The sequence below is a fragment of the Chiloscyllium plagiosum genome, unplaced genomic scaffold (assembly GCF_037043375.1).
Source record: "Chiloscyllium plagiosum isolate Xiang-an unplaced genomic scaffold, Cpla_swu_hap1 HiC_scaffold_18, whole genome shotgun sequence".
Taxonomy (NCBI): domain Eukaryota; kingdom Metazoa; phylum Chordata; class Chondrichthyes; order Orectolobiformes; family Hemiscylliidae; genus Chiloscyllium; species Chiloscyllium plagiosum.
The window spans coordinates 22,797,370-22,819,967 of NW_028270156.1; the positions used below are offsets into that span (position 1 = coordinate 22,797,370).

The 22,598-nt window shown below is 40.4% G+C and overlaps 1 protein-coding gene across 1 annotated transcript; it reads right to left on the reverse strand.

Moving 5' to 3' along the window:
* Positions 1 to 6,943: 6,943 nt before the first annotated feature.
* On the reverse strand, positions 6,944 to 10,099 carry rag1 (recombination activating 1). Its single transcript, XM_043706397.2, has one exon. It carries the CDS (start codon positions 10,088 to 10,090, stop codon positions 6,944 to 6,946), a length of 3,147 nt encoding a protein of 1,048 aa, XP_043562332.2. The 5' UTR covers positions 10,091 to 10,099.
* Between the last annotated feature and the right edge of the window lie 12,499 nt (positions 10,100 to 22,598).

The window sequence follows — 22,598 nt, forward strand, 5'->3', positions numbered from 1 at the left end:
ATTAGGATTGTCAGGATCTGGGGACAACACAGGTCTGGTTCTGTACAATGTGTGTGCCTGTGCCTAATGTTCTACCTCTCTACAGAGCCTCAGATCAGTTGGTCTTGCAACCCCCTCCCTGACAGCAGAGACATTTACTCCTCACACTCGGAGTGTTGGTCCTGACCGTTTTCGTTCTCACTGTGTAGTTGTAATTCCTCTATGTGTTAGTGAGGATGGTGGATGAAACCTCTCCCACACAACCAGGCTCTCATCCATGCCTTACTGAATTCCTCCCCTTTATTCCACAGCCTGAAACCACTGATCCCCACAAATAGGTTCCTGAGCCTCCTGCCACAGCAGTGAACAGCAGCATCTTCCCCCCACCCCCATTAGCTTCTCTGGACGGATCAATGGATGGACTATGGCCTACCTACGTGAATGATCCAGGCAGAGAGTGATGGATGAGAAGTGCCCAGAATCTCAACAGATGCCTGTACATCTCCCCAGCTGTGTTAGTCCTACCCTTTCCCCAGACCATCTACACAGGAATCACAGGACTGCCTGTGGCCCACTTGCTAGACTACGGCTAATCCCCTGAACTGGTATCGGATTATGCACCACTCCGAGCCAATGGCTGTGACACCTTCCTTTAGTTATGCCGTGTAGGTGCCAGCGGGATGGCCGTGCAGTGAAGAAGGCTGCTTTGCCGGAGGGGCACCTCCTCCACCTCTGAGGCAGAGAGCTGCAAGGCCTCAGAGGAGGCCTTGATAAGGCTTCCTCCTGCAAACCCCTCCACCCTCACCAGCCTCAGATACTCACACCCCCAGTGAGAACGTTAGCTCTCAAATTACCTTTGGGTCTTACTTGGTCAGGACTCCTGATTAACAATGGCCCAATAGGCTTTAGTGAGGGTTACACCCTGAAGACTTTGAGACAAGGCCACTTACTTGCTGCACATGCTTTGTGTTTATTGTGTAAGCTGCTGGCACATAGTTCAATGTATACCACCTTACACCATACAGCAAGATGCCCCCCCACATCCCACTCCCCCAACCCCAGCCCTTGACTGAGGAGTGCTGACTTGCAAGGCAAGCTGCCTGATTGTGAGACTGAACTGATAGGCAAGGCAGGGCTGTTGTGACCATCCAGGCAGACTCTCAGTGAGTGAGCAGTAAGAGAGCATGTGAGAAGCCCTGAGATACAGCCTGATCCAATCTGTAAACTGGGTGTGAGTTGCTGTATACACAGCATTGCAATGAGAGTACAGCCTGAGGTACTGCATTGAACTGCAGAAGAATTTCGCAGGTGGATTGGACAGATGTCATGTGAATCCTGAGGTGTTGCAAAAGTCGATTGCCAATGTCTGTGGATGAAGGGTGCTATTGTTCTGCCTCATATTGCTATTGTTTCTTCTATTCCATGAGCTCTAACTCTGTGCAGAAGCCTGTTATGCAGCATATTATCCATTGCTTTTGGAAGTCCATGATATGTCCTGAACAGATTGATGCTGGCTTTCCAAGAATATCCCTCATTTGTCAAAGGGAAAATTAATCTTGTCCTGAATGATCATTTTTAAAAGTTTCCCCACCGATGGCATTAAATTGACATGTCTGCAGTTTCTGGGCTTCCCCTTTTTGAACAATTTTACAACATTTGCAACTCTCAAGTCTGCTGCTAAACCCCAAGTCTTGGGAAGACTTGAAACTTATGGGCAGTACCTGTGCATTTTCCACTCATATTTCCCATACTATGTTGTTGAGTGCCTCTCATCTGGTCCTGAAGTCTTATCAAATTAACTATGTTGAAAATCACACAACACCAGGTTATTGTCCAACAGGTTTATTCAGAAGCACTAGCTTTCAGAGCGCTGCTCCTTCATCAGGAGATTGTGGAGAATAACATCATACGACACAGAATTTATAGCAAAAGATTACAGTGTGATGCCACGGAAATGATATATTGATAAATCCTGGATCGTTAACTATAACAAGTTAACTATAGGTGGCTTATCAAGGTGTCTGGGCTACCTTCTTTTTCACCATGACTTACAAAATTCTCTAAGCCCTTATCTAAAAGTCAAAAATCACACAACACCAGGTTATAGTCCAACAGGTTTAATTGGAAGCACACTAGCTTTCAGAGCGATGCTCCTTCATCAGGTGATTGTGGAAGGCTCGATCGTAACACAGAATTTATAGCAAAAATTTGCAGTGTGATGTAACTGAAATTATACATTGAAGAATTGATTGTCTGTTAAGCCTTTCCTCTGTTAAAATACAGTGATAGTTTCACTTCTTTCATGTGTAAATCACAAAACCCTTTTTTTTAAAAGTTGCATTCTTGGGTTAGCTGTTCACAATGGTGATAGCTAGACAATATGTTGAAGGTGTTAGCCCCCTGTGTTCTCTGTCTATGACCTGATGTTTAGATTGATTCCAATCTAAAAAGTGAAATAACAGAGTTTTACATAAATTCATGCAGTTTTTGAGCTCAGAGTTCGACATGAATCTATGTGGTTTTTGCATAAATTCATGCAGCTCAAAAACTGCATGAATTTATGTAAAACTCTGTTATTTCACTTTTTAGATTGGAATCAATCTAAACATCAGGTCATAGACAGAGAACACAGGGGGCTAACACTTTCAACATATTGTCTAGCTATCGCCATTGTGAACAGCTAACCCGAGAATGCAACTTTAAAAAAAGGGTTTTGTGATTTACACATGAAAGAAGTGAAACTATCACTGTATTCTAACAGATGAAAGGCTTAACAGACAATCAATTCTTCAATGTATAATTTCAGTTACATCACACTGCAAATTTTTGCTATAAATTCTGTGTTACGATCGAGCCCTCCACAATCACCTGATGAAGGAGCGTCGCTCCGAAAGCTAGTGTGCTTCCAATTAAACCTGTTGGACTATAACCTGGTGTTGTGTGATTTTTAACTTTGTACACCCCAGTCCAACACCGGCATCTCCGAATCATATCTAAAAGTCAGAATGGTTATGGAATGATAGTGGCATGAACAAGAGTAAAAAGGATTCTCAGAAAACAATAGCATCAACAGTGCATCTGCACAGACAATGAGTTAAACAAATGAGAAATTAACAGAAGAATCACTGTGAAAATACGTGGATAAAATTTCATGAATTTATGATAAGCCCCTGAGGGAAAACAGGAAAAGGTGGAAGAAGCCCACTGAAGCACTATACACTCACAATGAAACACATGGAATGGTTAAGCTGGAGGAGAGGAATGCTGGCACCCATTTAGTTGCACCAGAAATACGAGGGAGTCAGATAAGAACAGTAATAAATGAGATGTTTAAATTGGCAAAAAAGAGTATGCTGGTGTGAGGACCCCAGTTATAAACTCAGCAGCAAATGAGTGGGTCATGTTAATTTACCTTGTGCTTAAGTCAGTACTACTACCAGCACTATGTAATGTCAGTCTGGAGTATCTCAGGCTGTGGGTGGCTGTACATACACTATCATTGAGGCTGCTTGGTCATTATCCCTGAGATTTGTCAACTCTTTATGAACCGTAAAACTTTGTTTATTTCCATCTATATATAGTACAAACTACAGCTCTCTAGTGTAATGTCTAAGACCTCTCTCCTCACATGCTCATTCTAGACTGGTAACTTCTCTCTTAACGATATCAGGATCAGGTGCTCAGTTACAGCATGATTTAAATTAATCTTTTTACACCACACACGTGCCACACATGTGCTGTACCTGCACCAACTAATTACACCAGGCCCAGTTACACCAAATATTGAAGATTATAATTCATCATAGATCAACAAAGAAACTTTGGAGCATTCAAGATCCTTCAGCCCCCTCCCTCACCATTACCTCCTTTCCCAAACACAGAGTGCTGTCACCTCGGTGTATAGGATCCAGCTGGTTTCCATCCCTCGCAGATCCAGTGATCTGCAGTGGGGTACCTGAGAGGTGGCTTCTCACCAATATATTTAAATGAGGCTCAAACCTGAATTTCATCCGGGCATCCATTTGAACCAATCTGCCCACAGACTTCACCCCAGTTTTAAGTTGACGTCAACTTTCTCAATCAGAGAAATCAAATGTTGACCATCTCCTGACAATTTAGTCAACGAGTAAATTAGAACAAACGTAATTGAACATTACCAGAAAACATTGTAGATTACAAATTGTACACAACAAAACTCTTCAAAGCTGTAAATCTTTATTTTTTGAAAAAGCTGAGCAACAGTTGACATTTGCAATGAGTGTCATCATTGTAATATATCCTAATAAATTTGGCAGCTTAACATTTAGCACAAATTTTTTAATGTCAAAACTTGCTACATATAAGGAAAATTATTCCAGAAATAAAACAGATTGCAGTAAATTTCAATATTAGAACCCAATAGCATCCAAACCCTGTGAAACATTATAAGCACTACAATACAGAATTGGAAAATAAACAATTCTGCAAATATGACTTGAGTTCCATGATTAATAAAAAAAGACAACAACCCATGCATTGAAATAAATTTAATGAATAAATCTATTATAAAATGTATACCTTTCCAGTATCTATTAAAATAATTCAGGCATTTGACTCAATCCTGCAGTAATATGTGTAGCTGAGTTAACCAATTAAAATTTGCCTTGTTATAAATTTGGTGCATTGTTAATCATACTTTCCTTTGCCAGTCAACAGGCATAGCAACTTTTAACCTGCATCGCCTTATTTTGAAACTGTCCATGTTGCATCTTAAAGTTGAAAAATAAAGAACAGTCTGCCAAAGATTTAAAGACTGCTTAGTCCTTGAACCAAGTGCTATATGTTGCCAAGCCGATTTGAATCCCTGCAGAAAACTATTAGTAAAAAGTTAACTCAGCTCTCAATAACTAGAGACTTGTAACTATAGCAAAAGATATCATTTGTCATTTGTTAAAACCACAATTTGGTTCCAAGATGGCCACGAACTAATATCTCAATTGAATAGATTTAATAGACATACGATAAAATGATGAAAGTAAATGCATTGTACATCCAATATCTTTTCTATCAATCAACAATACTAGCAGATCTCCCGTAAGGTTGCTCACACGTTAAAACATGACATCTCAATTATGACAATGGAGTGTCAAACTGTGATTACAATGACATGTGATGCTTATCAGAAGTGAATGATGAACGCAATAAAATTAATGTATTATAAACACAGCTCATGTTGGCTCATTTTGGGGTTCAAACTCAGGTCCTTAAAGCAAGGAAAAGAAATTAGCCGTCAGGCCTTATTGGAATAATGACAATAAATGCTCAATATTAGTCATATCCATATGCAACTGACATGATGAGAGGGATCAATTTCTTGACACCTGTATTGGCAGTGACCCTCAAAATCCCAGGAAAACAATTGGATCAAGTTACAGGGAGGTGGATGGTCTCCTATGGAGTTGGAATGCGTTCTGCTGAATCCACTTGATGTATTTTTAAAAACAAACTTTTAACTGCATATCTTCAGTTGTCTGATAAACTGGCTATGAAAAAGTTTTGAACTAGGCAGAGATTAACCAATAATTTTGCAATCAGATCCTTTATCGGACTTTAGGTCCGTATCTTACACATTCAAGTAGAAATCCTAAAAGAACGTCCTGTGCCATACAAAGTTAGCAGTGGGACTGATCTCTGAATAAATGTGTACTTTACATCTGATTTACACTCTAATAACTATGCAATGCAGCAATTTCTCATCGGTTTTATATGTAGTTCACACTCCCTCAAAGTGTAACGCTTGCTTCAAGTGGAACTTGCCAAATTTGTTGTGAATGCTTCCATTATTGCAGAGTAGAAAGTCTAACTCACGGTGGATCTGCTAGTGTTTGACATCAAGAAAGTTCTAAAAGGTGTGTTAGTTATCTGTTAGGTGTCATAAAATTCACCGACATAAATTCTTTTTGGCAATTGTAAAATCTTTGAGGAGAAAATTTATATAAAGAGAAAACAAATTCACAATTCCCAACGTACAGAGAAATTCTGCTGTGAAATAGAAATATCCTTTACCTAAAACACAAATGAAGCTGTTCTAATGAATAGTTGATCTGTTTAAAAGACAATTAACTACAAATTGACTAAGGATAGTCCAGAAATTACACCTCATCAGTTTAGCAGATATTCATAGTCATCCTATTCCACTGATCATGGTGAGGTAACAGTACATGCCTTACAATGTACAGGATCATCCTGCAGCGCTAATAAATGAGCCAATTTCAGGCCCAGTGTAATTAGTACCTATTCAGTAAACCAGATCAAATGAATTGATGGCACAGGAGTGCAGTAACTTATTCAAAACCTCTACTAAGGAAAAACAAATGCTGTGAAGTAAAGCCGTAATCATCCTACCGGCTAATCTAATTATCAAAACAACTATAGACACAACTAAATTATTTCCACAACAAATCAGTAAATAGCTGAATAGGAATATAGAAAAACACAGAAATGATTGAACAGAACCAATGGGAACTGAACATCATCATTTCCTCTCCAATAATAAGCCTGCCATTTATAATTTTGAGAACTGAACTCTATATTCAGAAAAGATTACCCGCTCTTTCACCTGAAAAAAAATGGCATGTTGTCTAACATCTTGCCCATCTTTCCTTTCCATCTAAGCACCAAATGTAAGTAACCTTGTTGCTTGCTGTGAATATCTCATAGGTTCCAAATATCATAGAAACATTCACCCACTTGTGAACATTACTTATTATGGCTTCGGTTGTCATATAGATTTATCAGCGAGCCTGTTTAACACTGCTTCCACCATAATCTTTCCAATAGTACCGCCAGAGCTTTTTTCCACCAATGCCAATAATGCATTCAAAGCTTGGCCATGGTAAGCCCAACTGTCCACCTTGTACAGACTGTTCACAGTCTCCTGTGGGTTAAAGATACAGAGAATCAACTTCTGCACCAATAAATCAGCCTAAAAATCAAATGAATTATCATTAGGTATTGTATCTTCTGCACTGATCAGTTCAGGTTCTACAGTTGCACACTTGATGTCCTTTAACGTATTGTGTACTTCCATGAACCGTTGCAAATATTTTGAAGTGTACAGCCAGTGATGCTTCAAAATGTCTTCCAATTCATAGCTTTTGGACTGCCTTGCATTCATTTTCCTGAAACGCCGGAAGAGTTTGTTGCCTGATTCATTGCCTTCACTCGCCCACGCACCTATAGAGCCATCTCTTTCAATGATCTCGGGGACGTGAGCCAGTGTTTTGTGCAGGTAGTTGGTGATCTTCCCTTTGTATCTGTGCTTGAACTCTGTATGAAGCAGTTCTGCAAATCTCTGGGAATTGTAGCTGTACTGACAAAGAAGGTCAGGACACTCCCTGGCTGGAAACGTGGAACGCCACACTGGTTTCATCTGAAGATAAAGGTGCATGAGCTCCCTGAGGATTTGCCGCCTTTCTTCAGACGGAATCAGTTCACACACAGCCTCGACCGTCTCTTTAGTCATTAGCTTCCGTGCAAAATTTCCATTCAGCCTCATGACAGGCTTCAGGTTCATCTTCTTCCTTAAGTGCTTGTCAAGCATCGCTTGCCACCGCTTCCTCTCCTCCTTGGAGGTGTTCGGATTTTTGTACAGCTCCCCGATCTCGTCCTGGAAGAGCTTGTAGAACTCGGTGGCGTTTCCAATGTCGCAGTGCAAGGCATCGATGGACGGCTGAGTTTCGATGAATGGCTTTGCTGAAACCCCCTTCACCCGGTCACGCAACTCCTCCGCGGTTTCGCAGTACGGGTTGGAGCGCCAAATCTCGTAGCGCACCAAGTTCTCTTCGTGGCTCCTTGTTATGGAATGAAAAACCAGGTTCTGGGAAGCCTCATATCGTGTGGAATCGCACAGCGTACAGACGAACATCGAGCCCGAGGCTTCGAGGCCTTCCATTTCCCGAACAAGCTTCTCATCATACCCTGTGCCCCTAAAGATAAACCGGAAGGATCTGTGCAAGTCCCCAATCTCAAGGATCAAATCACTAGTCTTCATAGCTTCTCGCTCGGCGATTACTGGGCCCAGGATCGCTGTCAACGTTTCGTGGTCAGATTCGTCCGCCAACATCAGGGAAAGTGGTCGGCAGCACAGCTCAGAATTAGGCTTCAACTCCTCAAAAATTACCACTTTCTCATCGTTGTTATTCATCACACTTATGCTCATGATTGTAAAGGAAAACCTCACTGCCTTTTCTGGAACAGGAGGACCGCATCCGTGTTTCTCGCTGACGTCGCCCATTCCATCACAAGACTCCTTGATTACAACAGTAAACGGTCCACTCACAAACTCGTCTACGCTATGGCGTTTTAAACCTTCTAGAATATCGTCCTCAAGCTCCTTCACTGTTGTAGCAAGTGCCACATCATACCTAAACCGTCTTGAAATGGTTTCCATTGGATAATCATCGATACATTGTGTCCATCCACTCAGACCATCTATAATCCCCACTTCAGTGTTTGTCGAGACGTTTGCCAGAGGGGGCTGCCACTCAAATGAATAATAACCTGGCAACAGTATTTTTTCTGCATTTCGAAGAGCATGCAATGGCTGGAAGATCTGCTTCCCAGTTGTTGCTTTGACTGTCCTGTACATTTTATGATACTGACTGCAACTCAGAAATGTGTTCACTCTAATGGCAAGGCAGACTGCTGGCTTCAGTTCGGATCCTTTGCCCTGCATTACCGCTTCCAGCTCATCTGCTTGCCTGTGCTCATTGCCAGCTCTGAGTGCCAGAAGTAACAGAGTCAGGCAAACGGATTTTACGTCACCATCTTCCTCTTTGTCTGCGAAAGCCTTCACCTGAAGTTTCAGATCTCTCAGACGATGCTTTTGAGCTCTTCGGGTGAGAGAAAGCAAATGTAGTCTTGGACGACCTCCCTTGTTCACTGGTGAGTAAGCGTTCTTCATTCTCGTTTCTTTATGGTTTTGAGCATGATTCGAATATTCACCGAGTCTCACCTCCATTTCACAATCAGTTGCTGGACATTTGAGTACAAGTGAATTGAGAACATTTATGAATGATTTAACAGGGCTTAAGAGCTCTTTGGGACCACAAGGAAATCTACAAACTGGGCAATACTTGCCTAGGACAGCAATGCATTTGAGGATACACGTTCTGCAGAACAGGTGCTTGCAAGGTGATTGCACAGGGTCAGCAAGTAAGTGCTCACAAACCTGACATGACACGGACTGGATAAAATTATTGGGATAATCAAGCACAAGGAGTTTTGAAGTTAGATGAAACTTCTTGCAGTTGACAATCTTTCTGGCCAATAACAAACTTGTGCTAGTCACCTGATCTTTTCTTTTAATGACTCTTGGTCTGACTGGAGCATCAGTTGTGACTTTAGGCTTCTTTGTGACTGGTGGACTTCGTTTCAGACCTTTTCGTTTGCGGGCCCCACTCAAAAAGTTGCAAATGCTGCAAAGATTGGAATGTGGTTTCCACTCAACGATTGCACTGATCGGAAAGAATGCATCTTCATTCGTTGTATTGTTAATTGTCTGAATCACAATACGCCAACAGTTATAGCAGAAGTGAGTGGGATATCTGGCTTCTGTATCTGTCTTGACATCAATCCTAAATGTGTTACGGATGAGTTCTGGCCAAAAACACTCACCATATCCCATTTTCCTGAGCACCTCTTGGGTGACATCATCAACAGGACCATTTACTGGGTATTTCATATCATGACAGTAGGTGTTAAAGGCAACTCCACAAATGCGACAGAGATTTTGCAATCGCAATATATGCTCTTCCAAAGATTTTGCTTTTATTTGGCTAAAGTCGCAGGACTGGTTTTTTGATGGGTCGCATTCTAAAAGCATTTGTTCCAGGGCCTTATCTTCAAAAGTTTTTTTGTCCAAAGGCAGTGTTTCTAATGGCATAGTTCCCACTGGTTTGCTCTGTGGTAATGGGGAATGCCGAAGTAGGCCATGAATTGGTGTAACCGTCTCTGTCTCATAAAGCTTTTCCATTGAAACTATGACTTCCTTCTGGGTATTTTTGATTGGCCTGGTTTCTGCATATAAGAAGTCATCAGGTAACAGTCGTAGAGGCATCTTCATTTCCATAATGACTGGTATCTGACAGAAGTAAAGAAAAATGATTCTTGGTTAAAATAGGATGAGAGTTCAGCACCTTCAGATGCAAAACAGTTTTATGTTCAACACCAATTCACAGCACTCACATTTAAATTATGCAATATTCAGAAAACTGCATTTCTGTATAAAAATTGAGTTTCTGATCCAGTTTAATGAAGGACCATCATATCCAATATCAGGGGATTAACGTTAACCTAAAACCCTAATGGGAATTATAGTATGGGGAAAGCTGCTCATTCCAGTGAAGAGTATGTTTGAGCAGGTGTAAGGAAGGCTATCTGCTTCTATTCCCATTGGGTCAGTTATGTTAAAGTTGCACCTTTAATGATGAAAAAGATTTCCTTAGCTAAGAAAGAAAAAACTTAGAAAACTATTCCCACATGATTTTTATTTTATTCATTTAAGATTCTCACTACAGATTGTACAGGCAGCGTGAAAATGCAACTTGGTAAAAGCACTGTTCAGCCAGACATGATGGTTATCTTCAAGCTTCATCACGCCTGAGAAAACAGGACAACAGCTGAACAATTGAGACTTTGGTTTTCACTCTCGTAACTTAAGGACATGTTAAAATAATGCTAAACTGCAGCTTGCCTGACCACCTCCATGTACAAATACCTTCCTCCAGTGCTTTCTCTTCACAATGTTATCACCTGTCTTTGTATAAATGTAATTGTTAGTGCATTGTTTCATTATTTTTATCAGCTTTACTAGGCAATAACTCCACTCACTTGTACTCAAGAAAACCTTGGAATTGACTCTCCTTCAATTTTAATCTAGTTAATTAAATTTATTTGAAGTGCAATTTAGCCACGTACTAAAAAATCAATAAAAATATTTACAGAAAGGGAGTTTTAAAAGAGGGGAGTGAATCACATAGAAATATATAAGTGACAACAAGATAGCATATCTAACCAGCCTTCATTTAATGGCAGATAACTAATTACAGGTAGTTTCAATCAATGTCCTCAGCTTAGAGTGCAAAGCAGACTTGCCTGAAATTAATCACATCATGGTGGCTCAGTGGTGGGTGGCATGGTGGCTCAGTGGTTAGCACTGCTGCCTCACAGTGCCAGGAACCCGGGTTCAATTCCAGCCACGGAATGCAGGCTGTCTGTGTGGAGTTTGCACATTCTCCCCGTGTCTGCGTGGGTTTTCTCTGGGTGCTCCGGTTTCCTCTCACAATCCAAAGATGTGCAGGTCAGGTGAATTGGCCATGCTAAATTGCCCCATAGTGTTAAGGTATTTGTCAGGGATAAATGTAGGGAAATGAATCTGGGTGCGTTACTCTTTGGAGGGTTGCTGTTGTTGGGCCAAAGGGACTGTTTCAACACTATAGGGAATCTAATCTAATCACTGTTACTTTTTAATTGCAGTTGATGGTCAGTTAACTTAGTTGGTTGGATGACTAGTCAACAATACAGAGTGATACCAAAAGTACAGGTTCAATTTCGATACTGGTTGAGGTTGCCATGAAGATTCCTCCTTCTCAATCTCTCCCCTCACGATGACCCTCAGATTAAACTACCACCACTTGTCCCTCTCTAATGAGACACAGTTCTCTGGGGCTATGGCAACTTTACTTCAAGGTAGACATGATGTGTTGGACTGCGATGGACAAAGTTAAAAATCACACAACACCACCAGGTTATAGTCCAACAGGTTGACCTATCAAGTGATGAAGAGCAGCGCTCCGAAAGCTAGTGCTTCCAAATAAACCTGTTGGACTAAACCTGGTGTTGCGTGATTTTTAACTTTACTTTAAAGTCTTTTCTCAGGGGGCAGTCAATGTCAATGATTCATTACATAAAAGAGGCTCTGTCAACTTAAGTATTTAACAAAAGACAGAAAGCCCAAGGTTTGTGAAAATAGGTTAGGGTGACTCAAGTCTTTAAGAACTATCTAAATCTGAAGATTCACCCTTTTTTCCAGATGAATCATACAAAGTATAATTTCGAGCAAGGAGAATTATGTATTATTAGTTGTTTGTACAGTCCTCAGAATGAATATTTTGATATTTAATGCAATGCTGTACACAAACTAGTTTTGTGTTATCTGGAATATATCAATTTTTACTGTGAATTTTCACCTCTTAAAAGTAGAGATAAGATTATACCTAAGGAAACACTTCCAAACATTAATAACAGCCCTTGGTAAATTGTCAGAACCCACACAGATCCCAGTTTAGATTTTAATCAACTTATAGAGTGAGGAAGGCTACAAGATAATACAGTTGCACCACCTAGCCCACGAAACCAGAACAGCACACATTAAGTTTTTAAAACATTTTTCATGTTATTTTCTACACATAACCAAATATTACATTTTGTAAGATAAGTCAGCAATGATAATGTTTGCAAGCTGTGCAACATGTTTGATATTTTCCAAACACCTATGCATGCCAGAATCTAAACTGCTAACAGAGAATATTGGTTTTCATTTAAAAAATTTTTTTAAACTACACATTCACAGCCTATTTCCAATCAGGTTTGTACCTTTTAAAAGTTAATACACCAAAAATAAATAGATTTTATCAATGTTAACCACTAGAGTTTGAATTAGTTCCCATCATTTCATAGAAATTATCATTTAACTCGCTTTCCTAAGGTGTTTCCCACCAACTCTTCATACTTTTCTTAACATTCTTTCTAACATAATGCAACTTCAATATTCTCTGATATCCAGTGAAATGGGTGAAAAAGCAGCTGTCAATTATGAAACTGAAAAATATTCTCTTTGATGCATATTTGTTTTATCAAATCCTAATTTAAAATACAAATATAACATGTATCTAAGTATAAAATAAATGGAACTGATCAAGTGCTGTCTCTTGCCCCTTTACCTTTTTACCTTTTAGCATATTTTATTCCACATAATAAATACAAGGTACATATGACATGACAAGAATCTTGTGTAATATTAAGCTGTATATCTTAGAATAAACTTAACAAAAACATGACTCACAATGCTCAGAATGCCTTTCCAAACTGAATTAAATTTGTCATTGTACAAGTATTGATAGCAGTGACAACTTCTCCATTACCTTTCTCTCACAGAATATGTTTTTCACAGAGGACTCCCATCTGTTTCATACCATGAAGTAAACTCTGAAATAACAGGAACTCTCTCTATCTCTTCTACCTCTGTGGCAGCTGATGTGGTGACCTGCCTCTTTACCATATCACTCCTAAACCAACAGTCTCACTTAACCACACTTCAAAACTTTTTATTGTGAGTGGGTCCTTTTCTTTTCATTATTAAATTAATTGATACTTTATGTAGCATTCTTGATTGTTATTTTATGTTTTAATCTTATTGAGGTTGTTTTTTTTCTTTCTAGTTTACTTTTTTGCGCCTCATATACATAACATAAATATTAAAATCTCAACTGTTAATTTATCTTTATTGTTAGAATTTGTTGCTTCTGTTACTTAATGCCAATGGCTATTTTTGAATTAATTTCCATTCTATCACCTTTAAACTTTAGTCTCATTTACCAGAGTTCTCAATCTCCTTTTGTTGCAGACATGCAGAATACTGCCATCTTATGGATTGGTACAGCTTTGCAATATTCATTGAGCTATTTACAGTGAATCTCATTTGAACAATAAATATCCACCTCCACCAAGCAAATAAATGTGAATAATTTCAAACGTTTTTGTTCTTTCTGCATTCACCATGTCTCCTCATATAGTTTTGCATTTGCAATAAACGTGTTTTCAAATTGGTCTTTCTTGTCATTTTCACTGCAAAAGCTGCATAGCACAACATTTGGACACATGTAATAACAGGATTTGATCTAGATTGGAAAAAATATTGAAAATACAGACAGTGCACAATACTTTGAATACTCCATTAATTCTAAAGAATATAGGGGAGGAATTAAGTACCATCACCTTCAGTAGAGAAGTAGTATTAGACAAACTAATGGTTCTGATGGCTTGCATCCTCGGAATGTAAAGGAGGTAGCTACAGAGATAGTGGATGCATTGTTTGTAATTTTCAAAAAACTTGCTGGATTTTGGAGAAGTACCAGAGGATTGTAAACCTGCCAATCTATCCAGAAAAACAGGAAGAAATAAAGCAGGTAAGTGTAGGCCGATTAGGCTAACACCTATTGTTGGGAAGGTACTGGAATCAATTATTAAAGAATTAATAGCAGAACATTTGGACAGTCATAATTTAATCAAGGAGAGTCAGCATGGCTTCATGTCTAATTTCAATTATTTGAGAAGGTCTCAACCACAGTGGATAAAGGGAAACCAGTCGATGTGTTGTATTTAGAATTCCAGAAGGCATTCAATAAGGTACTTCACAAAAGATTAAGTCATAAGGTAAGAATCTACAGTGTTGGAAGTTATATATTGGCATGGATAGGGAATTGGTTATTGGCAATAAAGAGCGAGTGAGGAAAAGGGCTTCTTTTTCAGGATGGTGACAACAGGGGTTCAACAGGGATCAGTGCTAGGACCACAACTCTTTACAATATACAGAGGAACCTCGATTATCCAAATATCAATTTTCCAAATTTTGGATTATCCGAAGAAGATCTCAAGGTCCCAATAGAAATATTCCATCAAAGAGGTATTTCAACACTGATCATGTCTTTTGTTTCCAAAGATTAAAAAAAGAACTCGGCTTACTGAAATGCTGCCGAGAACAGTCCTGGACATCGATTGGAGTCTAGACACTGTCACCAAATGACTGACTGCCTGCACCCTCTCTCCTCCCACACTTTCTTTGGAGTTCTACACAGGGGTGTACGCTAAACCCACCCCCCCCCACCCCCCTTCCCCAGACAATCTCTCCAACATTGTCCTGGACAGGGCAAAGGTGAAACCTGTCAAAACATTGCAGTAAAAGGTTGTGTGTGTATGTACGCTATTTTGAGACTCACTCCCCCAAAGGATGCAGCAGTCTTACTGTTGGTGTCTAGTCTGGCTTCCCCAGGGAGGCGGGGGTTGGGGGGTGAATGAGAGTCTCACGGGAGCTCACGGGTGCTGACGGGGGTGGGGCAGCTGGGTCAGATGGGTGTGGGGGCGCAGACGGGGGTGCGGACAGTGGGTGGGGGCGGGCAGGGATCAGTGTTGGATGGGGTTGGGGGGGCAGATGGGGGTTGGGGGGCAGACGGGGCCGGGGGTGGGGGCGGGGGCGAGGGCTCGCATGCCTTATGCTGCTGCCTAGTCTCGCTGTGTCAATCCCATTGAACTGATTGGGGGAGGGGATGTGGAAGGCTTCAGCAATGCTGCAGGTCCCTTACACACAAGTGTGTTTCTGCTCAGAAACAAACCCTGAGACAGAGAGAGGGAGCAAGGCAGGCAGAGCGAGGAAAAAGGAAACTTCAGAAAACTCCAAGCCCCAGAGGAGAGGCATTGAATCAATTAACCGAATAATCAATTATCTGAACAAAATATTGCCAGCCCATCTCATTTGGATAATTGAGGTTCCTATGCATATCAATGAGTTGGAGGAAGGAAGTGAATGTACTGCAGCCAAACTTGCAGACAATACAAACATTAATGGAAAGGTTGTGAAAGGGATACAAATAGTTTACAGAGAGATATCGAAAGGTCAAACAAGTGGGCAAAATGTTGACAAATGGAGAAAGTGGGAAAATGTTAAGTTGTTCATTTTGGAAAGGAGAATTTTTAAAAAAGAATATTATTTATTATTCTGCAGTAAAACTGCAGAAAGTTGCATTACAAAGTGACTTGGAGGGACTTGTACATGAAATACAGGAAGCTAACACATTGGTGCAGCAGGTAATCAGGAAAGTTAATGAAATGTTGGCCTTCATTTCAAGAGAGTTGGAGTATAATAGTAAGGAAGTCTAACTGTAACTGTACAAGGTGCTGGTGAGACCATATCTGTAATACTGTGAGCAGTTTTGGTCCCCTTATTTAAGGAAAGATATCATTTCATTAAAGCAATTCAGAAAAGGTTCACTTGGATGATCTGTGGTATGGATTGATTATCTTATGAGAAACGATTAAACTGTTGAGACTCCACTCACTCGAGTTTAGACCAATAAGAGGTGATCTCATTGACACATATAACATTCTTAGTCCCACCTGCCAGCACCTGGCCCATATCCCTCCAAACAGTTCCTGTTCATATATCCATCCAGGTGCCTTTTAAACATTGCAATTGTGCTAGCCTCCACCACTTCCCCTGGCAATTCATTCCATATACGTGCCACCCTCTGTGTGAAAAAGTTACCCCTTACATCTCTTTTATATCTTTCCGCTCTCACCCTAAACCTATGCCCTCTAGTTCTGGACTCCCCCACATCTGGGTAAAGCCTTTGTCTAGTTATCCTATCCATGCCCATCATGATTTTATAAACCTCTATAAGGTCACCCCTCAGCCTCCGACGCTCCAGGGGCAACCTCCCCCTATAGCTCAAATCCTCCAACCCTGGCAACATCCTTGTATATCTTTTCTGAACACTTTCAAGTTTCACAAAATCTTTCCGGTAGGAAAGAGACTAGAATTGCACGCAATGTTCCAAGAGTGACCAAACCAATGCCATATACAGCTGCAATATGACCTCCCAATACCTGTACTCAATACTCTGACCAATAAAAGAAAGCATAACAAACGCCTTCTTCGCTATCCTATCCACCTGCGACTCCACTTTCAAGGAGCTATGAACCTGCACTCCAAGGTCTCTTTGTTCAGCAACACTCCCTAGGACCTTACCATTAAGTGTATAAGTCCGGCTAAGATTTGCTTTCCCAAAATGCAGCACCTCACATTTATCTGAATTCATCTGCCACTTCTCAATCCATTGGCCGATCTGGTCAAGATCCTGTTGTAATCTGAGGTAACCTTCTTCGCTGTCCATTACACCTCCAATGTTGGTGTCATCTGCAAACATACTAACTGTGCATCGTATGCTTACATTCAAATCATTTATATAAATGACAAAAAAGTAGAGGACCCAGCACCAATCCTTGTGGCACTCCACTGGTCACAGGCCTCCAGTCTGAAAAACAACCCTCCACCACCACGCCCTGTCTTCTACCTTTGAGCCAGTTCTGTATCCAAATGGCTAGTTCTCCCTATGTTCCGTGACATCTAACCATGCTAACCAGTCTCCCATGCGAACCTTGTCGAACGGCATACTGAAGTCCATATAGATTACATCTACCGCTCTGCCTTCATCAATCCTCTTTGTTACTTCTTCAATAAACTCAATCAAGTTTGTGAGACATGATTTCCCATGCACAAAGCCATTTGTACACACTTAAGAAATTCCTCTCCATCTAAAACCTTAATACTATGGCAGTCCCAGTCTATGTTTGGAAAGTTAAAATCCCCTACCATAACCACCCTATTCTTATTACAGATAACTAAGATCTCCTTACAAATTTGTTTCTGAATTTCCCTCTGACTGTTGGGGGGGGGGGGGGGGTCTATGATACAATCCCAATAAGGTGATCATCACTTTCTTACTTCTCAGTTCCACCCAAACAACTTCCCTGGATGTATTTCCAGGAATATCCTCCCTCAGTACAGCTGTAATGCTATCTCTTATCAAAAATGCCACTCCCCCTTCTCTCTTGCCTCCCTTTCTATCCTTCCTGTAGCATTTGTATCTTGGAACATTAAACTGCCAGTCCTGTCCATCCCTGAGCCATGTTTCTGTAATTGCTATGATATCCCAATCCCATGTTCCTAACCATGCTCTGAGTTCATCTGCCTTTCCTGTTAGGCCTCTTACATTGAAATAAATGCAGTTTAATTTATCAGTCCTACCTTATTCTCTGCTTTGTTCCTGCCTGCCCTGACTGTTTGACCCGCCTTTGTTCAATCAGGCAGGTTTAATACATTTGTTTCAACTTTAATTCAGCCCTTCATTCCTCATTTATACTACAAGTGTACCTTTAAGGCAAAACAGTTTGTCTTTACACCAAAGGTAAAACTGTAAAAACTAAAATCTGAATACACTGCACACTTTCAAACTCACTTATGCAAACTAAAACACAGTTTAGAACTTGCACTTGACTTTATAGAAAGACAAGTATATATCTATTGGGCAAGTCTAGTAACTATAAGTCTGAAGCAAAATAAATTTGCTGACAAAATAAATAAACACAAATCAAATTATTTGAAACCATCATTTCTGCCCAGTTTGCAACAATATTACATTACTGTTAAAAATACAAGAAATATTCTGTAAGCATCACCTTGCTTGAGTAATGTGGTCCATTCCATTATAAACAGTCAAGAATAACCGTTCTACGTGGTGGTATCATAATTATGACATCAAATGCTTTTCTGTTCTTCTGTATGCTAACAGGTCAGCTTCCAGCACTTATATTGATGTTTATTTTCATTAGAAAAAGGTTATGACAGGGTGGAGGGAAACATGAGTGATTAAATTACGCAGGCACTTTACAAAACAGCGAGAGGTACCTCTGAACAAGAACAAGAAGCAGGGAATGTGATGTGATCTGAACAAAGTACAAACTAAATGAGATCTCCATAACAGATTAATCTACCAAGTGATTGGAGTCACCTTCGAATCATTTACCAGAAAGTAAGGAACATGGATCTGGAAGAAAATGAAGGTGAGACTCAAACTTTCGTTCAGACCAAGAAGATGAGATATTCAGTAGCTTTACTCTTTCCTATTTTTAAATAATAAAACCAAGTGTTTAATTATTCATTTACTTAATTTCATTTTTCTATTTTAACTTATTTCTTTTGCTTCCCTTTCATGTCTTCCCTTCATGTCAGTGGTGGGAAAGATGCTGGAGTCAATTATAAAAGATGAAATTACGACTCATTTGGATAGCAGTAACAGGATAGGTCAGAGTCAGCATAGATTTGTGAAGGGGAAAACGTGCTTGACTAATCCTCTAGAATTTTCTGAGAATGTAACTATGAAGATGGTCAAGGGAAAGCCAGTGGATGTAGGCTTTCAGAAAGCCTTTGATAAAGTCCCACATAGGAGATTAGTGAGCAAAATTAGTGCACTTATTGGTAGCAAAATATTGACTTGGATTGAAAATTAGCTGGCTGACGGGAAGCAAATAGTAGTGATAAACGGGTCCCTTTTGGAATGGCAGGCGGTGACCAGTGGGGTACCACAAAGTTCGGTGCTGGGACCACAGCTGTTTACAGTGTACATTAATGATATAGATGAAGGCATTAAAAGTAATATTAGCAAATGTGCTGATAACACAAAGCTGGTTGGCAGGGTGAAACGTGAGGAGGATGTTATAAGAATACAGGGTGACTTGGTCAGGCTAGGTGAGTGGACAGATGCATGGCAAATGCAGTTTAATGTGGATAAATGCGTGGTTATCCACTTTGGTGGCAAAAACAGGAAGGCAAATTACTATCTAAATGGTGTCAGGTTAGGTAAAGGGGAAGTACGAGATCTAGGTGTTCTTGTACATCAGTCATAGAGTCATAGAGTCATAGGGATGTACGGCACGGAAACAGATCCTTCGGTCCAACCCGTCCATGCCGACCAGATATCCCAACCCAATCTAGTCCCACCTGCCAGCACCCAGCCCATATCCCTCGAAACCCTTCCTATTCATACACCCATCCAAACGCCTCTTAAATGTTGCAATTGTACCAGTCTCCACTACTTCGTCTGGCAGCTCATCCATACATGTACCAGCCTCTGCGTGAAAAAGTCACTGAAAGCAAGCATCCAGGTACAGTAGGCAGTGAAGAAAGCTAATGACATGCTGGCCTTCATAACAAGAGGAATTGAGTATAGGAGCAAAGAGGTCCTTCTGCAGCCGTACAGGGCCCTGGTGAGACCGCACCTGTAGTATTGTGTGCAGTTTTGGTCTCCACATTTGAGGAAGGACATTCTGGCTATTGAGGGAGTACAGCGTAGGTTCATGAGGTCAATTCCCAGAATGGCTAGACTATCATATGTTGAAAGATTGGAGCGATTGGGCTTGTACACACTTGAGTTTAGAAGGATGAGAGGGGATCTGGTTGAGACATATAAGATTATTAAAGCTTTGGACACTCTGGAGGCAAGAAGCATATTTCCGCTGATGGGTGAGTACAGAACCAGAGGAGCCAGTTTAAAAATAAGGTGTAGGCCATTTAGAACAGAGTCGAGGAGAAATATCTTCACCCAGAAGTCTCTGGATACCTTCAAGAAAGAGATGGATAGAGTTCTTAAGGATAATGGAATCAAGGATTATCGGGATAAGGCAGGAACAGGATGCTGATTGTGGATGATCAGCCATGAATGGTGGTGCTAGCTCAAAGGGCCAAATGGCCTACTCCTTGCACCTATTGTCTATTGTCTATTGTCTTTGAGCAGGAAACACTGGGAATCACTTTAAGAAAAGGGTGAAACAGGGTTTTGTGCCAGTGCTGGTGACACCTATTTAAGAGTCTGGTTTTTGGTACACTAAATTGTGGTAATCAGACTTCAAACTTACCTGGAGATGTAAAAATAGACAATTGCAATATGATAGAATTATTCATAAAGATGGAGAGTGACTTAGTTGATTCTGAGACTAGGCCCTGAATCCAAATAAAGAAAACTATGATGGTATAAGGCACATTGCTATAAGAAATTGGGAAATGTTACTCAAACGAATGACAGAGGATAGGTAATGGCAAACAATTAAAGTGCACATTGCAACAATTGCTCGTTCCTGCTTGGCACAAAAATGAAATGGGAAAGTTGGCCCAACCATGGCTAACAAGGGAAATTATAGCTAACATTAGATCCAAGAAATGAGCATACAAATTAGTCTAAAAAGCAGCAGATCTGAACACTGGGAGCCATTTAGATTTCAGCAAAGGGAGCAAAGAGATTGATTAAGATGTGGAAAATAGAATCCAAGTGAACATACAAATTGATTGTAAAAGCTTCTATAGGTATGTAAAGAGAAAAAGATTCGTGAAAACATATGTAGGTCCTTTACAGTCAGAAACAGAGGAACTTGTAATGGAAAACAAAAAGATTGTAGGCCAATCTATATTTTAGTTCTGGTTCACAAAGGAAGACACAAATATCCCAAAAATGTTAGTGAACACAGTATCTAATGAGAGGGAGGAACTGAAGGACTCAACATTATGAGGGAAATGGTATTGAGAAAATTGATGGAATTAAAGACCAATAAATCCCCAGGGCCTGATAATCTACATCCCAGAGTTAGTAAGGAAATGGCCCTAAAAATAATGAATACACTGGTGGTCATCTTTCAAAAGTCTAGAACAGTTTCTATGGATTGGAAAGTAGCAAAGTAACCCCACTATTTTGAAAAGGAGGTAGAGAAGAAACAGTAAATTATAGAAAGTTTGCCTACATTGGTAATAAGGAAAATGCAAGAGTTTATTATATTATAATTAAAAGGAGAACACTTAGAAAACAGTGACAAGATCAGAGAGTCAGCATGGATTTGCAAAAGGGAAATTATGCTTGATAAATCTACTGGAGGTTTTTGAGGATGCAACTAGTAGAATTGATAAGGGGAGCCTTAGTTTACTTGGGACTTTCAAATGGCTTTCGATAAGACACACGAAAGAGATCAACATGTAAAATTAAAGCACATTGGATTGAGAACTGGTTAGCTGACAGGAAACAAAGAGTCAGCATAAATGCATCTTTTTCTGAATGGCAGGTAGTGATTAGGGGGTCTGGCAGGGATCGGTGCTTGACTACAGCGATTCACTACCGTATATCTTAACAATTTAGTTGATGAAAGTAAACGTAATATCTCCAAGTTTGTAAATACTACAGAGGAGGGTGCAGAGGTGCCTCATTTTGATGTGTTCAGGTAGAATGAGTGGACAAATGCATGGCAAATGAAGTATAATATGAATAAATGTGAAGTTATCCACTTTATTAGCTACAACAAGAAGGGGAATTATGATCTGAAGGGCGATAGATTGGAAAAGGGGGAGATGCAATGAGACCTAGGTGTCCTCATACACCAGTTGCTGAAAGTAAGCAAGGAGATGCAGCAAGGTGAGGTGAAGAAGACAAACTGTATGTTGGCCTCATAGCAAGAGGAGTTGTGCACAGGAGCAGGGATACCTTGTCACAATTGCACAGGGCCTTGATGAGATCACACTTGGGGTATTCTGTGCAATTTTGGTCTCCCTAACAGACGAAGCAGTTCTAGCTATAGAGGGAGTGCAGTGAAGATTTACCAAATTGATTCCAAGGATGACAGGATTGACATAAGAAGAGAGGCTGAATTATAGAGTCATGGAGTCATAGAGATGGACAGCACGGAAACAGACACTTCAGTCCAACCTGTCCATGCCAACTGATATCTCAACCTAATCTAGTTCCACCTGCCAGCACCCGGCCCATATCCCTCCAAACCCTTCCTATTCATATACCCATCCAGATACCTTTTAAACGTTGTAATTATACCAGCCTCCACCACTTCCTCTAGCAGTGCATTCCATACACGCACCACCTTCTGCGTGAAAAAGTTATTCCTTCGGTCCCTTTTAAATCTTTCCCCTCTCA